The 16987-nt window shown below is 40.3% G+C and overlaps 2 protein-coding genes across 2 annotated transcripts in view; one reads left to right on the top strand and one right to left on the bottom strand.

Annotated features, from left to right (window-relative positions):
* stk32a (serine/threonine kinase 32A) overlaps positions 1 to 1102 on the top strand; it is a 150327-nt gene extending 149225 nt beyond the window's left edge. The window contains exon 12 of the mRNA XM_033978397.2: positions 680 to 1102. Coding sequence (XP_033834288.1) covers positions 680 to 797 — 118 coding nt within the window. The 3' untranslated portion in view covers positions 798 to 1102. The remainder of the gene's footprint in view (positions 1 to 679) is intronic.
* Positions 1103 to 8014: 6912 nt separating this feature from the next.
* dpysl3 (dihydropyrimidinase like 3) overlaps positions 8015 to 16987 on the bottom strand; it is an 82944-nt gene continuing 73971 nt past the window's right edge. The window contains exon 14 of the mRNA XM_033978711.2: positions 8015 to 12264. Coding sequence (XP_033834602.1) covers positions 12170 to 12264 — 95 coding nt within the window. The 3' untranslated portion in view covers positions 8015 to 12169. The remainder of the gene's footprint in view (positions 12265 to 16987) is intronic.

Raw genomic sequence — 16987 nt, 5'->3', positions numbered from 1 at the left:
TTTACATTTTGTTAAGTGTAAACAACAACAATATTAATCTAAAGGTCCAATCCTGTCACCGTAACATGAGACTGGGCGATATGTGGGGATTAAATCGTCATATCGTAGTAGCTCTGTGCTCCCACTCACTCCCCCTACTGGTCAACTTCAGCACTGCACTGAGCGACAGGTGGATCCCACTGTGGGACTAATAAAGGTATAACTTATCTAATCTAATCTTTAAACAACTGTAAAACTTTCAGAAGAAGCAGACGACTTTAGTTTTTTCGTCCAGGCAATACGAAGATACTATGTTTATATGAATCGTGACAAAACGGAGAAAAAAAATTGTGATATTATTTTATTTAGGATGTTTTTTTATTATTTTATTATTGAAATGCACAAATTTACAAGTGAAAATATAGTTTGTCAGTAAAAATAGAGACAAAATATTAAGGCTGACGCATCATAAAGTGTAATAATATTAATTTTATTGCTGTACTTCAAATAAATACTGCGATTGTGGAGCAGATGGTAATAGTTTGCTTTGAACGTTATACTTTTGGAAATATTTCAGGAGCTAATTTGTGATATTTTATGTGAATTGACTCATTTATGCAAACATTGGTATAGACGACATCAAAATCATCTTAAAACCTACAAACATATGACAATAATAACGACTTTCCCTCCTCCGCAGATCCAAGAAGACCACGCTCGACTCCGAATCGTCCGAGCTGTCCATCACGGAGAAGAACAAGGCCATAGAGGACGGGCAAAACAACAACGTGGAACCTGCGACTTACGTATCGGGATAGGCCTTTGTCCTCCTCGCTCGTCCGCGAATCCATCCATAAACTCGACCTGCTCCCGGACTTTAACAGCACAACCCTGTTCCACCACGCTCCAACGAAAAAAACTCACCGCCACTGGACAGCACTGTGCTTCAACGAAAACCCAAAAACGTCAACATTTACAAGACGCCCGCGAGTACTCCGAGAACGAAACACATTTTGGAAAGACTTTCTTGTGTTTCGCCGGTGCTTCTGACTCGAAAACGAAGGACAAAACCAGGCGCGATGGAGAAAGACGTGTTTGACGGACGTAAAGAACGACACATCGCAAAAAATGAAATAAAAAAAGCCACAAAACGGACACTTAATTGTAGTTGTAGAGCTGAAAAAAACATCAGGAATGGCATTTGGTTAGCACAGGAAGCTTAACCGTAGACCGCTAGATAGAACGTTTAGCTAGCGTAAAGGTAGTAGCATAGCACAGGCGCTAATTCAAAATAACGAAAGGTCAGTTTATTTCAACGTAAAAATATATTTAGAGGGATTATAGACTTGATTTAGTGCATTTTCCAGATTGTATTGGTTTTTAAACGTGGGGATTAAACCGTTAGCGCCCCACGTCGAGAAGGTCCCAGGTCCGTTTTTCTGTTTTTCCGTTTGGTGTTTGCATGTTCTCCCCATGTTTTTGGTGGTAATCTCAAATCAAATTCTCAATAGGATAGCGTATTTAAAGGTTTACGGTGTAACTTTTCTGCTTGGAGGTGGTCGACTCCGCGGAGACGTCGCAGCTTTGCCCGCGAAGTTCCACGACGTTAAATAAATAAATCTACGTCGCATTTACTCAACTCCGGCCGTTTGTAAAGCTCGATAAAACTACCTTTGCTTGTCTCCATGGAGATTCATCAGTTTTTGATCAGGTTTAACGCAATACTGTGGAGCATTCGAGGCAAACCGTGTCGCAGGCGGTTCACCGACGCTCCAACGGAAAGGTTACGCAGCGCCTTTTTCTAATAATCTGAACGTTTTCGTGTATAAAATCGACATTATACACTTGAATCCAAACTACTAAAAATGCAACTTTCTCCAAAATGTTTAAATGATGCACTTAAAGGATAGTTTAAAGGGAACTGCTGACCGATAGCATTGATAGAATAGAGAATATAACGTTAGCGTAGCGAGAAAAGTAGTGTAGTTAATCTGGGGAAAATATTGCATCAGCTGAAGACGTAGGCAGTGCTGAACTCAGTAGTAGCAGCAGCTTAAAACTGAATAAACGGGACGATTTACTACTGATATGTCGTTTAAAGAAGACACATTGTGCTTTTGTTTGCTATATACACTTACAGTTACGCCGTTATGTTGTATTTGGACGTTTTAAATCGCGATACAGTGGTCCTGAGCCAAATTTACATAAACGTTGGCTCGCAGTGTGACTCTGAAGTGCTGTACGTTTGAGTTTTCATCGATGAAGCAATGTCGTTCCGCGCCGACGAAAATCTACGAAGGTTTGAACTTTGAGAGAGTTTAAACGAGAGAGAAATGTGAGAAAATGTTAACGCCTGTGTGAGAAAAGTGTATAAAGTGTGTGGTGAGGGGTTTTACAGACAAAAACATAGAGAATAATGTAAAAAATAAAGCTGATACTTCGCGGATTTCGATTATTGCGGGTTATTTTTAGAACGTGACCCCCGCGATAAACAAGGGACCGCTGTATTGATCTAAAAGTCCGCTGATTTCTGGGCTGGAGCGTCACCGTAAATGTCGTCACAACAAAACGCCGCGTGTTGTCAACGACTCCTACGGATAACCGCGGATCACGCCACTAAGCTAGCTAACAGCGCACAATTTCTACGTGTATTATCGCTGTTTAATCAAATCAAGTAAGTACAGAGCAGTGGGCGTGTACCTCATTGGCCACGTCCACTTTTACTGCTAAACGCTACTAAGCCACGCCTTCGTTGCGGTGGCGCTTCCTGTTAATTCAGTCATTTCAGTGGAGAATTTGAGAAGTTTCGCTGCTAAAAACGATAAAAAGTTGGTTTATTTGCGATTTGTAAAACGTACGACGTCACGTGACCAACAAACCAACAATTCCGCGGTTCTGTAAGAGGTTTTAAAACGTTTCTGTAGACCAAATAGAACATTTTACGCCCCGAACGACGACGGCGGCGCCTACGACTCGCTCTAAATACAACTCTGAGTGCGTACGTGAGAAGGGAAAACGGCTCTAACGCGATTAAAAGCTTTTGTGCACAATATGTCTCCTTTAAAGAGCGAAGAGTTTACGTTTTTGGAGGTTGGTCTTTGTCCTGCACAGAATCTGCTTTTGCACACGCTTCTCTCACTGTAGCATTTACTGTAGCACTTTTTTTTTATTTGTGCACTCGGAAAATCTGAAAAACTGTGAGTGAATTCATCATAATCTCATTTGTGTTCAAAAACGAAACAGCTTTTGTTTCACTGGTTTCTGCAAGTCGACGTGCCACTGTGTAAATGTGTGTACTTTTCTCCGATATCAGTGGAGTTATTTGTTTTTTCTCTTTTTATGTCACGTTTTTTACGCGTAGGCCTGTCACGATAATCACTACATCAACTTATCGTTCAGTTTGTCAAAGCTCCGGGGCTCAGTATTTATCGTAAACTATCCGTGTAACCTGTCAACTGAGCAAAAAGTCGAAGGAGAATCAGACCAAAGTCAAAAACAAAGAAAACAACAGAGCTAGCCAGGATGCTACTAAGTGTGAAATCACTCTGTAGGGGCTTGAATGACTCTGCTAAGTAGCTCTCAGAGTAGTTAGCTCCAGCAGTAATCTGACCAGAACTGACAAGCAGCAAAACGTCTTCACTCCTACAACGTTTTGTCCAGTTGACAGATTTTATTTATTTATTTTACTATTTATCAAGCACTTTTTTTTTTTAGTTTTTTGTTATTTTTGATGTAACACGAAAAGATTTGAGCTGCAGTGGGTTGAAAAAGTTACTTCTCTGGCTAATTTCTGCGTCTTTCTGCTCTGTATTTGTTGCTTCTTGGGCCTTTTAATGTTACTGTACATTTAAACATTAGTTTTTGTGTCGGTGGCATGAAGTAGTTTGAGTTTTATCGTTTTATCGCAGTATCCGTAGCAACATAAACTTCAAAATGTTTTATTGTGACAGGCCTGTATGTGCAAAGAGGTAGAGAAAATATAATACTGGAGAAAAATATTTTACTCGCGTAGTTTTACACAGTATTGAAACACAACTTTTAACTCTATGACGTGAAATTTGTTACAAAACGGTGTTCGCGCAGTGATATCTGGCCGATTTTAAGACAGATGCCCTCCCCTGTGTCACCTCTATTAAAGCTACACTACGTAACAACTCCATGGACATATTATGGCTTTACCTGGAATGTTCCACAGCATTATTGTCTTGCATTTTTTTCAGTTACAGTTAATGCTAAAAAGAATACACATCTTGAAAAACATACGTGCAAACTTACTGTGAGTGGGCTTGCCTCTCCACAGATATGCTCCGTAACTTGGCCTGATGGCGGTGGCACATGCTTATCTCTATGAAGACCTTGACCAGACCAGGACTAAACCAGGACTAGAACAGGACCAAACCAGGTCTAATTGCGTAATGTTTAAATGCAAAGATAAAATACTTTTCTCCAGTATTTTATTTTCTTCAAGGCCCATATCACTGTTTTCTGATCTTTGTTTTATTGTTGTTTCCTCGTCACAAACAGACCTGGAGTCGTGTTATTTTGTTTCATTCACACATGTTTAACACACAAATCCTGCAGTTCTTCTCTCAAACAGAAAACACTCTGTTCCACCTCGTGATGTCATGCTGTGACACAGGAAGTGCTCCACTGTGTTTTTAAACTCCACACAGTTTCGCGAGAATCTTTGGATGATTTTAGCCCTGGAATTCCCATCCGTCCATTTTCTTCCGCTTATCCGGGGTCGGGTTGCGGGGGACCCAGTCTAAGCAGGAAATCCCAGACTTCCCTCACCCCAGACACGTCCTCCAGCTCCTCCGGTGGGATCCCAAGGCGTTCCCAGTCCAGCCGAGAGACATAGTCCCTCCAGCGTGTCCTGGGTCTTCCCTGGGCTTCCTCCCGGTGGGACATGCCCGGAACAAGTCTAGGAGGCATCCTGAGCAGATGTGTGAGCCACCTCAGCTGCTCCTTCGACGTGTAGGAGCAGCGACTCTACTCCGAGCTCCTCACCCTATCCCTAAGGGTGCGCCCGGCCACTCTGCGGAGGAAACTCATTGTATCCGTGATCTTGTCCTTTCGGTCATTACCCAGAGCTCATGACCATAGGTGAGGGTAGGAACTTAGATTGACGGTAAATCGAGAGCTTCGCCTTTCGTCTCAGCTCCTTCTTCACCACAACGGACCGATACAGCGACCGCATCACTGCAGACGCTGCACCGATCTGTCAGTCTCACGCTCCATCCTTCCCTCACTCGTGAACACGGAATTCCCAGTCTCAGCTGAACAAATGGTAAAAACGTATTTGTTAACTCGAAAACGACTGCACAGCTTCATGACATCAACAAAACACAACTCCAGGTGTGTTTTTTGATGACGTAACAGCGTTATAACACGACTTAAACCTCACACGAGTCCATTTTGTGTAATATAGGACCTTTAACTCGGATCACACATTGTTATCAGAAATGCGTTTTATCTTATTTCTGTTTTGTTTTTTTATAGGAAACAAAAAGGGAAACTAAACAAAGTTACCTTGAGCCAACTATTCTACACAAAGGAGATTGCCTTACATTGTAAACATGGCACATAAATACTGTGTTTTACCTGTAACGACTCACCTGCTTTAGCTTTTTAAGACGATTTCTACTGTTATCGCTCCATCCGTCTGTAAACTACTCCCCATTGTATCACTAATATTTAAATTACGAAACTTTTAGCACTTTTGGTACGACGTCTGAACCTTTGTGTTGTTGTTGTTGTTGTGTTTTTTCCTCCAAAGGTTATTAATTATTAAAAAGTGTAAGGGTAGAGCGATAGATAGGGTAGAATGGAAGTTATAAAAGCAAATATAGAAAAATCCGTTTACATAGACGCAGAATCGTTGATGGGAAAAGTGATTTAGATTAACGTTTAACTTCTTACATCCGTGTTTTTTAGTGTCTTTCCATCGTCACTCTGTGTTATCTGTACTTAAATGTGTGCCTTAAATAATAACTTTGATTTTCTGAACCAAATTTTTGTGATTTTGTGTTGTGTTTTTTGTAAAATGATCAGCGGTGGAAGGTAAAAGTGGTAAAGTACTGCGCTTAAGTTAAAATTTGAGGTATCTGTACTTAAGTAGAGTACATAGTTAGTGTATACTTTTTACTTAACAGGTAGGAAAAAAACAAAAAGATCGATTCAGTTGTTTCTGTTGAATAAAATCACTACATTTGAAGCTTTATGAGACTCAAAATCTGCTAAATACTTCTACTTTTTAGGCTTTAAGTACATTTTTAAACAGGTACTTTAATACTTTTACTTACATAGATTTTTCCAGGTCATACTTTTACTTTTACTTGAGTATTTTTTGCTCCGGTATGTGTACTTTTACTTCTTCCATCACTGAAAATAACACACCATTTCCATCCTGTAATATCTGAGTAAAAGTGCAATGCTGCCCCCTAGTGACAGCAAATGCACATTGTCTTTCAAAGTCTACTGTATCTTCATATTATTTACAGTTAAAGGTTCACTATGTAACTTTTTGGGTGCCAAGCAAGGTGACCAGGCTCACCGGGGCAAGTTATAGGTCAGATCTGTGGAGTAGCGCCCTCCATTCACAGTAGAAATACATGTTTATCAAGGTATTTTTGAGCAACATAACATTTTTACTGTATTAAAAACATGAAAAAAACAGAAACTAGTTCATTTTTAAACAGTTTGCAGTGAGCCAAAGTTACTCCTCATTTACCTTATGCGTTAAGAACATCGTAATGACTCACCACGATGAGTTTATAAGAGCTTTTCACTAACAAAAACTAGCATGCTAACACACGTTTCTTGATTGTCGGGCAATAAAACGCGTTATAATTAAATTCAGACGGCACATAGTGGACTTATTTGACCTCGGGAGCTGCTTGTACAATATGTCTGCACTGTATCTTGTCTTATATTGAAAAATAATTGGGTACAGACCTTTTAGTACTTGAGAAAAATAAATATAGATAGTCGGCGTTACTGCATTAACAATATATCTAGGTGTTTTTTAGATACTAGATGTGATGTTATAATCTCAGGTGTCGGCACAAGAGACAGTTTTTCCTATCGATTATGTCGCAGTTTGCCATGAAATATTCAAAAGGTAAGTTCACAAATGTTGAACCTGATCATTTCTATCACAAACTACAGGGCAAACTACGGTCCGGGGGCCACACACGGACCTTTGGGTTTATTAATCCGGCCCTCCGAACGAGAGCAAGTTATATTAAAATAGGTAAGTGTAAACCTTGTTCAATTTACCTTTCCCCTGTGATGCCAACGTTTCACCAAAAGATGTCGCACTTCAGCTACATCAGCCTTGTTCACGTGTTACTCTTTTATTCTCTAAAAATGAGTTTATCACAGAAAAAAAAAGTGGACAGTGAGCGCCGAGTGTTTAATACGGAGTGGACGACAAAATATTTTTTCACTGAAGTCCGATCAAAGTCTGTGTGTCTGATACGCCAAGAAACTGTCACGGTTTTCAAAGAGAACGATATCAGCCGTCACTTTGCCACGAAGCCGACTACGCTAGCAAGAAGTCAACGCAGGAACGGACGGCTACGGCTCAGAGGCTGGCAGACAGTTTACAGATTTATTTAATGCATTTGGAAAACAGTTTGTACAATGAGCCTTGTGTATTTATGCTACAAGTTACAAGCCAAATCTCTTTTTAGGGGGCCCAGAATTGGACTCTCTTCATATTAATGTGTATTACAGGGGGCCCATGTCAGGATTATCGCCCTGGGCCCCCAAATCTCAGTCGACGGCCCTGCTCATCCATAATATTCTCTGTTAAAGTTATAATTATTCATATTCAGAGCCACTTTAATCATTTTCGTGACATAAAGTGAAAGTTAATCGTAATTATTTTGACTCTGATAATCGTCCAAACCAATTTTCAATATCGTCCCAGGCCTAATTACAACAAAAAAACAGAATTTTCACAATATATTTGAGTAAAAAAATAGGTTTGAATCCACACGTTGCAAGTCGTTTATTCAGGAACAGTTCATACACTTCAACAACACTTTATTTTGACCTGTCGGCTCCGGGTTTGACAACATCTGTATAAAAGAAACATTTAAAAAAACACATAAATGAACATAAATATCTCCAATACCATCCGTGTGTGTCGGGACTCAATCAGACGTTCGGTTTTAAGCGTAAAATTACAAAGAATGTAGAGAGTTTACAAAAGAGCACCATTCAGAGCCACTTCACCAGGAGTTTCAGTGGATTTTTGGACAAAATTGAGAGAAATATGTAACTTTATGGCGTTTTTTTCCATCGAAGAGTTGGATAGTGAACCAAAGTTGCGTAGTTAGCCATTAAAACAGCACTGTGGAGCTTTTCTGGAGCGCTGTCTGTCTCCGTGGCGATGCTTTTCCTTTACCTGGAATGTTCTGCAAAATGGCATTCAAATCCATCTATCAATCTATCTGTTTTTTTAAAGATGTTTCTCAAAAAAAAGACTCGAAAAGCGTGCGTTCAGATCTGTGAGCGCGCTTGCCTCTCCGTAGATCTGACCTGTACCTCAGCGTAGTGACACCGCCGGGTTGTTTGGACGGATTTAAATGCCCTACGGTGGAACATTCAAGGAAAAGTGATAAAATAATGCAGTTTTAAGCGACAATATCATGTTTTTTTTTCAGATGTTTCTCCAAAAAAAACTGAAAAATCGTGCGTTCAGATGTATGAGCGCGCTTGCCTCTCCGTAGATCTGACCTGTACCTCAGCGTAGTGACACCGCCGGGTTGTTTGGATGGATTTAAATGCCCTACAGTGGAACATTCAAGGAAAAGTGATAACATAATGCAGATTTAAGCGACAATATCTGGCAACCGAGACTTTTTTTTGTTACGTTTTTCACAATTTTTATGGTTCACTATTCGACTTTTCATATTTTTTGTGGCTTAAATAAGACCCAGATTTATAAAGCGGAGAAAAACAAAGCAAGTATAAAGTCGTTTATGTGTACGCAGGTCTTTACGTTGTAATGTGTCGCGAGTATTTTGCAAAGCTCATAGTTACGGGTTAGTAGTAAAAACTCACACAATGTTACGGTTTAAGACGGACGTTAATGGAGCGATACGAGAATGAAATGGCCAACTTCAGACTGCACTTTTTTTTTTTTCCTTAAACTTTCTTCTTGCACAATAATAAATATCCATTATCACAACGAGGGTAAAATGCCCGGAAATCTAAAAGCAAAGAAGTCGTATGTTCATAGTTCATGTCACCGGTCGCTACACGGCACAAAGTTTAATCCAGCCAAGGTCAAATTACTCAGATTAAAAACACGATCTGACACGTAAAATTATCGACGGAATGGAATAAGATTGTTTTACTTAAAGAGGGGGTATTTTGCATCTGTGGGGTATTAAAGACGGGGTATTTACTTATTTGGGGTATTAAAGAGAAGGTATTTCGCGTCTGTGGGGTATTAAAGAGAAGGTATTTTGCGTCTGTGGGGTATTAAAGAGAAGGTATTTTGCATCTGTGGGGTATTAAAGAGAAGGTATTTTGCGTCTGTGGGGTATTAAAGAGAAGGTATTTTGCGTCTGTGGGGTATTAAAAACGGGGTATTTACTTATTTGGGGTATTAAAGAGAAGGTACTTTGCATCTGTGGGGTATTAAAGAGAAGGTATTTTGCATCTGTGGGGTATTAAAGAGAAGGTATTTTGCATCTGTGGGGTATTAAAGAGGGGGTATTTACTTATTTGGGGTATTAAAGAGAAGGTATTTTGCGTCTGTGGGGTATTAAAGAGAAGGTATTTCGCGTCTGTGGGGTATTAAAGAGGGGGTATTTACTTATTTGGGTATTAAAGAGAAGGTATTTTGCGTCTGTGGGGTATTAAAGAGAAGGTATTTCGCGTCTGTGGGGTATTAAAGAGGGGGTATTTACTTATTTGGGTATTAAAGAGAAGGTATTTCGCGTCTGTGGGGTATTAAAGGGGGTATTTACTTATTTGGGGTATTAAAGAGAAGGTATTTTGCGTCTGTGGGGTATTATTTGCTAACACATAACGTATTTAGCTCACCGTGTTTCCTTTTATTGATTTGAAAACACTATATTCGCCGAAAACAACATTAACATGCTTTATAATAGACATGTCACACTCAGGCCCGTGGGCAAAAGTTGGCACTCGCTACAAACATATTTGGGCCGCGAGATCGTATCAAATATATGTTGGAGCTGGCCCGCGCACCGCCACGCACCGCTAATGCTAATGCTAATGCTAATGCTATGAATCCCACTCTGCTTCTGTTGACTCGTTAGCATCATTAGCATCTGCTCCCTGATTCGCTCAAATTTAATCCACCTCGTCTGAAAAAACACGCAGATGTTGTTGAAATTTTTCAGTAAATGTTTAGTTTGGCTTAACTTAATTCACAGAGGGTCAAAATTTAAAAAACTGTGACCGAATTTGACACCTCTACTTTATAAGTTTCACGTTTTTTCATGCTAAGTCACTCCCCCTTCAGAGCGCTATCACATTAGAATCAGCTGCATCCCGCTAATGAAACGACTGTCACATCACATCACGTTTGTCAAGTTGTGTACAGTTTTGTATCATGTTTTGGGATATTTTTGTAGAATTGTCGTGTGGGAGCGTGGGCGACGTCGGCTTGTGGGCGGAGCCTCGTACAGACTCTTATAGCTAACTGTAAGGAGGGTTAAAACGGAGCTCGCTAAATCCTCTTTAAGCCTGTTTTTGATGAGGGAACAGCTTTATAACATGGGAGAAAGCTAAAAAAAAACAACGATTTTGCATAATATCCCCTCTTTAAGTACAAAAAGTCTTGCTCTAACGAAGATTATTTTAATTGTCCGGTGAAATTGACCAAAAACGTAGCTATATTTGACTTTTTACCATGTAGTACTGGTCCATGCAGCTCTACGTACCAGAACTTCACTTCGCTTTTTAGACACTGGCGTCTTTCTTGGTCCCAAACCCCGAAAACCGTCTTCACAAATCTACATTACAAATACTGTATGTACAACGCCATCTAGAGCTAATCCAAAGGTAGTGCGCGACTAATGTGGGAGTCTATAGTGTTCATTCCGGAGATGACGGAGAAAGAGCAAGCGACTGAAGACAGGGGGCGACGCTGCGAAAAGCCAGACAGGAAACGACGTGTCCATTTGAGAACGCAGGAGACTTTTTCCATTGACAATAAATTAAAAATAAAAACGTTTTTTCGAGCCAAAGGAATTCAGTTTCTTTAAAAAAAAAGTCTTATTTGCAATTGGGTACCGCATAATATCTGCACTTTGACTCGGTTTAATAAAGGAAAAGTAAAGCAAAAACCTCAATTTTTACGATTTAAGTAGAAATAGAAGCAAAAAAATGACAAAACTTGACCAATAAAAAGTCGTATTTATCGTTTTTCTGATCGTTAATGTTGCAAACGGTTAAATTGTTTGAGACTTTTTATAAAAAGTCTCTGTAGACACAAGTTGGAAAAGCTGTAAAAGTTCCGCTGGCACGTCTGAAACTGCTTTAAACTCGTGTTATTAACTATTAAAGCTACAGTATGTACGTTTTTGGAGTGGGGGGGGTGCGTCACCTGCTTGTTTCCATGGAAATAGTAAGTTAAAAAAAAAAAAAAAAACACACTTTCTCTGAACATTCCGGATAGAGACAGACACGTTTTAAGCCATACTGTGGAAGATTATGGCAAAGGGGGCAATATTTCCATGGAAACAAGCAGGAGAAGGCCAAACACGTCAGATACGAGCCAGGTTTGTGGAGATGCAAGCCCGTTTAATGGAATAGGTGCGTGTTTTTTTGCAAAATTTCAGCACAATAAGTAAGTTAATGGTAAATTGTTGTTTATTTTTTGGGGAAAACGTTACATACTGTGGCTTTAATTAAGTAAAAAGCATCAATGTGTTTGTCCCACTGCAAATTTTGACGATAAAACACTTTGTAGTACCTTAATCTGAAAAAAAAAAAGATAAAATTGCCTGGAAAAAGTGGTGTTCTCTGGATACGGAGCATAGTGGCAGGTAAGGCATGGGGGATTCAGTGTTCTGCTTGTTTTTTTTTTTTCTTTTACTTTGAAACTACGCGTGGTCATTTTGCATCCCATTCATTCACTTTTATAACCCCCGAAATCTCTAACTACCCCCCTCCACGTTCCTCCTTCTCCTCCGAGCGTTTAACTGAGAGACGTGATGTTGGAGCGGCCACCGGGGGGCACTGTGATACGGCGTCCGGCGGGCCTGATGGGGAGGTCGTCTGGTGTGGGGGGGCCTGGGGGAAGAGAGAAGAGAAAAGAGAAAAGAGAAAAGAGATGTGGTCAGACATGAAGAGAAAGCACAAATAATGATTATAAACACAAAATGTCTTTGCTTTAGAGGAAAGGGTTTATTTGTGCACGAGGAGATTCAAAGTGTTAAATTAAATAAAATAACATCACAATACGACAAATCAAAATATAAATAATCACAAATAATCATCATAAAATTAACATTAAAAGAGAAAAGTGCAGAATAAACCCCTTTCAGTTATTCAGTCTGTGTTTAGACCTGGTTTAGTCTTGGTTTAGTCCTGGTTTAGTCTTGGTTTAGTCCTGGTTTAGTCCTGGTTTAGTCCTGGTTCAGTCCTGGTTCAGTCCTGGTTCAGTCCTGGTTCAGTCCTGGTTCAGTCCTGGTTCAGTCCTGGTTCAGTCCTGGTTCAGTCCTGGTTCAGTCCTGGTTTAGTCCAGGTTCAGTCCTGGTTAAGTCCTGGTTCAGTCCTGGTTCAGTCCTGGTTCAGTCCTGGTTCAGTCCTGGTTTAGTCCTGGTTCAGTCCTGGTTTAGTCCAGGTTCAGTCCTGGTTCAGTCCTGGTTCAGTCCTGGTTCAGTCCTGGTTCAGTCCAGGTTCAGTCCTGGTTAAGTCCTGGTTCAGTCCTGGTTCAGTCCTGGTTCAGTCCTGGTTCAGTCCTGGTTCAGTCCTGGTTTAGTCCTGGTTCAGTCCTGGTTTAGTCCTGGTTTAGTCCTGGTTTTGTGTACATAAAACATATCTGACGTGGTAATAACTTGTGTTTTTTAATCCTTGTTATTCTCTTTTAAACACATTTAAGTCTTGGTTGTGATTATTTTGTTGATAAAATGAGTTTCATATAAATACATGTAAAAAGAGCCAGTTTTCTGAGCGGCTCTTTGACATGAAAGATTCAGATTTTTATTCCCCACAGTGAGTTTATAACATTTTTCACTGCGCACACACCAGAGCGGAGTTTTACCGTAAAGCGACAAACAACCAGAGAACTTATTTTGACCTCAAGAGCTGAACTGGGGCGAGAAGAATTTTTTCTTAAATGAAAAAAAAAAAAAAAAAAAAAACGGTATAGGACGTTTAAGATTCTTTAAAAATAACCCGTAATAGTTGAAATCCGCGAAGTATCAGCTTTATTTTTTACGATTATTCTCTATGTTTTTGTCTGTAAAACCCCTCACCACACACTTTATACACTTTTCTCACACAGGCGTTCACATTTTCTCACATTTCTCTCTCGTTTAAACTCTTTGTCGGTGCTGAACGTTTCATCGATGTTACAAAATCGCACCGAAAAAATCTGCAAAACAGCGTGAGAGACAGATTTTTTCCCCCAAAGACTTTGCATTTCTCAAATTAAAGTGAATAATATGGAACAGCATGTGACCACCAAACACAAAACACGCTACGCACATGTAGTTTTCAACAAATCGACAAACTTCTGACAATAAAACACTGTGTTTTTGTACGAAACTGACAAATCAACTCCTCAGTATTCCGCGGTTCTCTTGAATGACCTCAGTTTTCCCGCAGACTGTATTTCATTACACGTTTTTTTCATAATATTTGAACTGAAGTGTCAGGATTGTCACACAAAACATCACCGCCGCGTTCGTTTCCAGAGAATAGACAGTTCCCAAAACACGATCGTACTCACTGAAGACGACGACGCAGCGAAAACCCCGCTCCGTGTCACCGTTTAATCGCAAAATAAACGAGATTCAATTTGAAATGTTTCCAAAGGATGAGCCAGAGTCTGCAGACAATTATCAGACACATGGAAAGTCCAGTGACGTAAGACGACGGAGCGAACACGACTAAAGCTTAAACTCAGTGGGAGGTGAGGCCTAAAGCTAAACGGACTCAGAGGATATACTGTCCGTTATCCTCTAGGGGGCAGCGTTGGAGGAACAAAACTGACTTTAATAAGCAGAAAGTTTTTAGAAACATGGAAACAGGAAAGGCCCCCGACTCCTGTTTAACTTTGGGACTCGTCTGGAGTTTGTTTACGTCCTTGGATTGGGAAAAATCTGTGATGGGAAAAATATTGAAATGTGATTTTTCTGAAAACATAAATAAAAAATAGATTTGCGATTTACTTTTTAATAACGGAGCTCGACAGTGACGGCCCGAAAGAACCGGAAATAAACTTCTCATTCATTTTTCCCATAAACTTTCTGAAAAAAAAAAATAAATAAATGAAAAAAATAAATGAAAAAAATACAAAGAAAATTAAATAATAAATAAATAAAAATAATAATAAAAATAAAAAAATAAATTGTTCGTGGCTAATCCGCTACGTAGTAACTAATGGCAACAAGACCTGTAACTTTAATTAAAATCTGTTTCTGAAACTTAATAAACCACAAATTTATCCAAACATTTTGCAGAATCTCACGTTCAAACGGCTTAAAACATCTGCATTATGGATGTTAGTTAGCACGTAGCTAGTTAGCACGTAGCTAGTTAGCACGTAGCAATGCCTTTGAGCTCTTTATATTTAATTTTTTTTTTAAGTTTATGGGAAAAATTAATGGAAAACTTATTCCCGGAACCAGACGCAGTCACTGCTGAGCTTCATAGGATTTTGTTGAAATCAAAAGAACCAACTGAGGGATTACACAGATATTTTTGTTAAAAGTTCACATTTTAAATGCATCCGGTAGAAAAAATACTGAAAGATCTAACAAACTAATACAAGTTTTTCAGTTTGTGTTAGCATTTTTTTTCACCGTAGCGTCACAAATCTCGACTAAAAATGTTCAAACGTCAAACCGCAGTGTTCAAAATGAAACTAAAATCATAATAAATACAAGAATTCCATCGCCACAGCGGTTAACTACATTCAAACTGGCTTAAAAATGTGAAGCGAGCGCGCACGTTGAAGACCGACAGCAGCCCCTTTAGCTCGTCCAGCTTAAAAATGTCTGGCGCCGCAACTGGACCCTTCTACACGATGACGACTCGGACGCTCCCGGCTGCCGCAGAAGTGTCTGAAGAACAGCTGTTTCTGTCCAGTAACACAAACTCTCCACTGACTCACTACTACAACAGTTTTCATTATAAACACGACCTGCCGGGCTGAGTAAAGCTTTGTCTTCACGTCCCTCCCAGACTGAAGATATAAACGGACAAAGCTAACCTGCTAGCCGCCGCGTTGACTCCGAATTCTCCGCTGTAACTGCTGGATGAGCTTCATTTCGATTTAATTTATTTTTGTAAAGCGGAAAAATCACAGCAGCAGCAGCAGTTTCCTCTTAAGGCTGAACTTGAGAATGAATTTAATCAACAGAAAGTTAGAAAATCAAACAGAAACAGACGAGTAAATTAATCGACACAAAACAAGCAAATGGAGAAGTGTCCCAACGTCCAAACTGTGGCCCGGGAGCCAAATCCGGCCCTCAAACCATTTTTTCACTGTACATTTCAGAAAATCTACTTTAACCAGCCCATCTCAGATATTTAATGTGTTCCATAAAGGTCTAGTGCAGGGTTGTCCAAACTTTTATCATCCAGGGCCACGTCTTAATACAGATTTGAAGCAGCAGGCCACAGACCTGGAGTCATTCAGATGCATTTTGTGTACTTTTCACAAAGACGCTGTTCCTTTAAGGCTTAAATATCGATTTCAGGTGTGTATCACAATAAAACGTGATGTTCTTGAGGCGGAAGTGCCAGAATGACTTAACTATTCTGCAAAAAAAACACTGCCTATGTTCAAATGGGCCAGTTTAGCACAAGGACTGAGGACTAAAAACTGGTCTAACTTGTAATAAACACACAGATTTGAAGTATTCACTGTCCCGGCGACCAGTTTATGGCCCTCGATCGACCCTCGGCTTTTATTTGTGGCCTTTAATGAGAAAAGTTTGTGCACGTTCGCCTTAGATCTTCCTTCTGGACACGGAAAAACTCAAAAAACCCAGTGGGAAAACGCGAAACACGGTGAAGGACAGATCCACTCCCACGAACGGACAGGCTGTAGATGTGTCCTGGACTAACGCACGTATATTTGCAGAAAGAGTTCAAATCTAAATCTGTCGGGCCAGAGCTTCTCAAAACTAAGGGCCCACCAACCACGGCAGGAACCACGAACGCTCAGTCCACTCGTTTAAACGCTCTACAAGTGTCTGATTATTTGAAACGGCGGTTAATCCATCCCGGGCGTTACACACGGCCCCGTCGCGCGGCGCAGCGGAGCAGAAACACAAACCGTCTCACGTTCGAGATGTTTGCTAATCGACCGTGACCAGATGTGCGGATTTAAACGCTGCAGTTTGGGCCGAACGCCAAGAAGTTACGAGCTTCTCTCCCACAGCGAGGACAATGTGCTGAAACTGTACTGTTACACGGAGACGCTATTAACTGGGCGTATGTCGGCGCTCGTGTTTGGGTCCCAGCGTCGACCGTGACCTGTCTCCATGGAGATATCGTTGCTTGACCTGGAATGTTCCACAGTTTGGCGTTGAATTCGCGAGCGGTGACGTCATTATTAGAGTTTTATTGCTGAAAAATGCCCTCAAAGGACGTCCGTTTTTATTGAGAACGAGATCGACTTTCAGCGGATCTGACCTGTTATTTGCCCCGGTATCGAGAAAGTTACGCAATGCACCTTTAATTTTGACGACAGATTACGAAAGAAACGCTTGTGAGTCTCAGTGGCAAGATTGGAGCATAGAAATAGTAATGATGGTACAAAATAATCGAAAAGTTGTAG

Source organism: Periophthalmus magnuspinnatus, chromosome 14 (assembly GCF_009829125.3).
Source record: "Periophthalmus magnuspinnatus isolate fPerMag1 chromosome 14, fPerMag1.2.pri, whole genome shotgun sequence".
Classification (NCBI taxonomy): Eukaryota; Metazoa; Chordata; class Actinopteri; order Gobiiformes; family Gobiidae; genus Periophthalmus; species Periophthalmus magnuspinnatus.
Note: the sequence above shows the minus strand (reverse complement) of the source record. Positions and strands in the feature narration are given on the sequence as shown.